The 5,477-nt window shown below is 35.9% G+C and overlaps 1 protein-coding gene across 1 annotated transcript; it reads left to right on the forward strand.

Annotated features, from left to right (window-relative positions):
• Positions 1-936: 936 nt before the first annotated feature.
• LOC136222012 (malonyl-CoA:anthocyanidin 5-O-glucoside-6''-O-malonyltransferase-like) lies at positions 937-2,492 on the forward strand. Its single transcript, XM_066009489.1, has one exon. The coding sequence runs from the start codon at positions 975-977 to the stop codon at positions 2,382-2,384; it is 1,410 nt and encodes a 469-aa protein (XP_065865561.1). The 5' UTR covers positions 937-974; the 3' UTR covers positions 2,385-2,492.
• Positions 2,493-5,477: the final 2,985 nt, after the last annotated feature.

The raw sequence follows: 5,477 nt of genomic DNA on the forward strand, positions 1-5,477 counted from the left end.
AATAAACTAGCCAATAACTTGTAAGAGACATTTTGCAATACTTCCGAAATGAATAATTTAGCTAATCAATTTAACACCATATACGTTTTTAACACCAATCATCTCCTATGTAATGTATATTAGGTTGAGCAAAATAACAAGAAACTAATGGCCAAACTGATAATCAAATCGAAATCTTAATTTGCTTCTCTTATTTTTAAATTCTTGTTTTGTTATGTTTTTATTTATGCTTAGTTTGGTAATCGATTATCGATTTAGTTATTCCGTAAAAAATATTAATTTATCCGAAAATGAATCCAAGTTTATATAATAATAATAATAATAATGATAATAATAATAATAATAAACCATTAATAGATCTTAACTGGCTAACTTAAAATTTTAGTTAAAATAGTTTATTGACATGATATATATTTGCAACCAAAAACGCAGTATAATAAACTTATCTCCTATTTATATTTTATAACAAAAAATATTTGTCAGGTTGGAAATTTGAAAAAAAAAAATTCTTTGTGTATCATATATAGTGTTCTAAAAATCAGCTTAGGCGGTAGTTTAGGCAGAAATTTTTACAATACCATCCTAATTTCTTCAAATCGATCTTATAAATTTATTATCGATTTTTGGACATGTAGACGGCTCAAGCAGACCCAATTAACTCTTTTAAAAAGATAGATTCTTCAAGTTTTGTATCAATTTTTTAAATTTTAAATAAAGTATTAAATAAAGTATTAAATAACTGTTAAACTAATGTTAGGTATCTTTTACAATCTTCATCATGTATTGGCCAACTAAGTAGAAAGTTCATGTGTCCTACCTACCTAAACTTTATGAATTTTATTATTATTATTATTATTATTATTATTATTATTATTATTATTATTATTATTATTATCTTGCCTAAACTTTTATGCACAATAAATATGAACTCAAACAATGATTTAAATTGTTAATCCACGATTGAACTACAAGTCATGGCAACTAGTTATAACTATTCTCTTAAGGTGCTCGAAGTGTGTCGAGTTACTCCATTCACCAACTCAGCAACACCTCTTGTTGAGTTATGTCTCCCTCTTACACATTTCGATATGTTTTGGGTTAAGTTATTTCCTATTGAGCGAATATTTTTCTATCAACTTAGCCAACATGAGTCAACTCAAACTTTCTTCAACTCAGTATTATTTCCTAGACTTAAGCATTCTCTTTCCCTCACTCTAACCCATTTTCTTCCAATAGCAGGACATATCATATGGCCCGTGGGTACAGAGAAACCATCATTCCTCTACACTCCAAGCGACGGGGTTTCATTGATCGTTTCTGAGTCTAACTCGGACTTCAACCGCCTTAGTCAGAATGAAATGCAGGAAGCAATAGCTTTACATCCATATGTCCCCGAGTTACCGGTTTCCGACTCGAAAGCCGCCATTATCGCCTTTCAAATAACGTTTTTTCCGAACCAAGGCTTCTCTATAGGCATGTGTTTTCAGCACGCAATGATCGACGGAAAAAGCATAGCCATGTTTATGAAATCATGGGCGCATATATGCAAAGTGAATTCTGACATGACAACATTGTTACCACTTGAGCTAACTCCTATTTTTGATCGAACAGGCGTTGATGAGCCACAAGGATTGGGCATGTTTTACTTGAAAAATAGGTTTTCAGGTTCGAATTCAAACCCGAAAAGCTTAAAACATCCAGGAGTAATAAAGGATATGGAAAACATAGTACGAGCAAATTTTGAGCTTTTGCGACCAGACATAACCAATCTCCGACGGAATATTGTTTCTCAGCAAAATGGAAAAGAAGAAGAAGATTCAAAGTGTATGCATTTATCAACATTTGTTCTTTCCTATGCATATATTATAGTAACCATTGTTAAAGCCAAGAATTTGGAAAGAAAGGGAAAGGTTGGATTCCTGTTTCCAGCAGATTGTAGATCCCGTTTGAACCCTCCATTACCAACGAATTACTTTGGTAACTGTGTCGTCAGAAGTTCAGCATTGGTCGATACGGAAACAATCCTTGACAAAAATGGGACTGCTTTCGTCGCCAATGAGCTTAGCAAGATGATAAAAGGGTTAGGGACGAGAGTGAAGACCATGAGTGTTGAGCGAGAAATTGAACAAACTTTCAAATTAAAAAACATTATGCAGGTTGCTGATGTTGTGATCGGAGTTGGCGGGTCACCTCGGTTTGAGATATATGAAACAGATTTCGGATGGGGGAAGCCAAAGAAGACACATGTTGTATCGATAGATAAGGGTGTATGGATTTCTATGGCAGAGAGTAGCCATGGAAACGGAGGAATTGAGCTTGGTTTGGCTTTGAAGAAGAGTGAAATGGAGATGTTTACTTTTCTATTTGCTAATGGGCTTAAATAAATTCATAGTTAGATAATTAATTCTAGCTTATTGTATCAGGTGAATTCTAAAAATAAATATAGGTTGCAAGCATTATTTTTCATTTTAATGAAGTACGATATTCATCTTCTTATTTTCTTAGAATCAGATCTAAGGTCCAATAAAACATTTCAAAGTGTTTTTTGGTTTTCGCAAAAGTATGAGGGAAGTAAAGCCATGTACATAACGAGCGATCAAACATAGAAGGATCAAAATTCATGGTGCTCAAAGTTTGCAGAGATTGGAACCTAATCCATGTAAATCCATTTTTATCCATGTTCCCAGTATTAAAAAAAGTTTTTATGCCAATGAGGTTGGTCCGAGTGGTAAGGCGTGAGCTTCTGCTTGAAAGGTTTGAGGTTCGATTCCCCACTCCGTCAAAATTTAGCCCTCATTGGTAGGTGATCTGTAAATTCCACCGTAAATCCTCATCGAGGTCTGTGGTTTTCCATAACCTTGAAGAGCACTGAAGGCGTATCCTAGAAGAGTACCAAGGACGACTCCTTGAGATTACTTCCTTTGCAAGGGTTAAACTTTGCTTCCTTATGAAGGAAACCAGCCGACAATCCTTGTCATATTTACTGTCTGTGCCATTCGATACTATTTGTACACATATCATATCCCTATCTATGGTTTATGTTCTTTCTTGTGTTGTAACCCTAATAAGGGAAATTATGTCCATTATCTTTCTTTAGGGTAAGTATTTAAACCCAATGTTAGTAAGGATGAACTTAACTTTTTTATTAATCAAACAAATTTCTCTTTGAGAGTAAGGTTTTCATACCTATATATTGCATTAACTCCTTTTAGTTTAATTAGAGAAGAAACTCCTTGTTTATTTACGATTAAAATGATCAAGTTCATCTTCAATCTGTATCAGTTGGTATCAGGGCCAATTGTTTCCTGACCCGAAATTTCTTTTAGCAATGGTTCAACCAAGACATCCTCAAGATCCAATGGAAGCTAATGACCAGAGGAATGAAGAGCTGAGGGAGTGTATCACAGAGCAGGCCCAAGCTAGTATTGAGCGATGGAGGCAAACAGAAGAACAGCTCCACGAGATGACCACCTACCTGGAAAATTTCAAACTCGAAGTGTTAAGCTTGATCCGACCACCCACTGGAGGACCTAACCATCAGATGGAAGGTATTCTAGAGCCACAACCTCAAAGAAAGCCTACGCCACCACCTTCACCGCTGCCCAGATTGCATTTGGCACATCTGCGGCCCCCTCAAATGGGTCTTAGGGACCACGAGGTAACAAGACCTATATATGTTTTTTTTTCATAATGTTGATAGCCATAGTGACAGTTTTGATGATGCTGGGGATGATGGAACCCTTAGAAATGTTGGGAATACAAGGGTTGTTGATCACATGAGTAACAGACGTGTGGGTGTTGCTGGAGAAAACTCATAACTTAATAATCACCATGTTAGGGAAGGGTATAAATGAAACAGAGGGAAAGAAGAAGAAAGGGATTGTCGATATATGAGCTGTTGATAAACATCAGCTATTTATACAATTAGGAAAATCCAAGCCCTAAGGCTAATTACAATATAACTCCCTCAACTATTATTATTCTCTAACACCCCCTCCTCAAGATGAAATACTTTTCATCTTGTCTTTCATAATTGTGTTGTTACTGGTAGTAAAAGAAGATGAAATATCAACACTTTGATACAAATGCATTTGATTCAAGGCTGAAGCCATCTGAGCTCCCGTAAGAGGCTTTGTGAACAAATCAGCAAGCTGGTTAGCCGAAGTAATATACGGAGTATATAAAAATCCTGCCTCCATATATTGTCGAACAAAATGACAGTCGATTTCCACGTGCTTCATCTTCTCGTGGAAAACAGGATTGGCTGATATATATATTGCAGCTTGACTGTCACAAAACAATGTGATTGATAATTAGGGTGCAATATGAAATTCAGCCAACAAATATGTCAACCATTTCAATTCACAAGATTTAATTGACATAGCTCTCTGGTTTTTCATAGGCAGGAGATTCTTCATCTAACTTTAACCCTGCAGGGAAAGGATTATCAACACTGTGAGCTTCACTCAAACCAACATCCTTGATCAAATCCCTTATATATTTAGACTGTGAAATAAACAACCCTCTATCAGACCTGGCCAATTCAACATCCAAAGCTTTTTAAACTTCTTCAATTAGCATCATGGAAGTGCCAGTGATTAACACATCATCCACATAGACTATAAGTGCCAAAAAATTCCCATCTTCAATTTGTTTGGTAAACAAGCAATAATCATGAACAGACTTTACAAATCCTAACTGTAAAAGCTTTTCTGAAAAGGCTTTGTTCCATTGTCTCCCGGCTTGCTTCAAGCCATACAAGGACTTATCAAGCCTGCAAACAAGATTAAAATTAGAATTAATATACCCCTCTGGTGGCTGCATATATAGTTCTTCTTCAATAGAACCATGCAAATACGCATTGTTGATGTCAATCTGCTGTATTGGCCAACCATTCGTAGTTGCCACCGCAAGAAACACCCTTACTGTAGTGATTTTAGTAACAGGAGAATAGCTATCATGATAATCTACACCAATTTGCTGATCATAACCTCGAGCAACTAATCTTGCTTTGTATCGAGCAACCGATCCATCAAGAGCATATTTAATCTTAAAAATCCACTTGGAAGTAATTGTACGTTTACCAGGCGGCGAAGGCACCATTGTCCAGGTTTTGTTTTTCTCCAAGGCTGCAATCTCTTCTGCCATAGCTTTCTCCCATTGAGGTTGCCCTTTTGCTTCTTTATAACTTCTTGGTTCATGCTCTTTACTCATAGAGACCAAAAAAGCTTGATAATGATCGTTGTATTGAATAATATTGTCATAATGAATCACTTGATTGACAACAAAATCTTGTAACCACGAAGGTTTTTGAGTGACCCTGGTAGATCTTCTTGCTAGAATTTCATTTGCGACAACTGGCATATTGTGATTAGTTGTCGGTGAGTCAGTTCTGGTAATTGCTGATGAAGGAATTTGTGGTGTATTTTCTGCTGAATAATCATCACTTTGAGCACTATGCTATGAAGAGGTGCTTG

Source organism: Euphorbia lathyris, chromosome 3 (genome assembly GCF_963576675.1).
Source record: "Euphorbia lathyris chromosome 3, ddEupLath1.1, whole genome shotgun sequence".
Classification (NCBI taxonomy): domain Eukaryota; kingdom Viridiplantae; phylum Streptophyta; class Magnoliopsida; order Malpighiales; family Euphorbiaceae; genus Euphorbia; species Euphorbia lathyris.

What these genes read in the sequence shown, in the direction of transcription:
- LOC136222012 (XM_066009489.1), top strand. Translation starts at nt 975, where the DNA reads ATGGCAACTAGTTATAACTATTCTCTTAAGGTGCTCGAAGTGTGTCGA.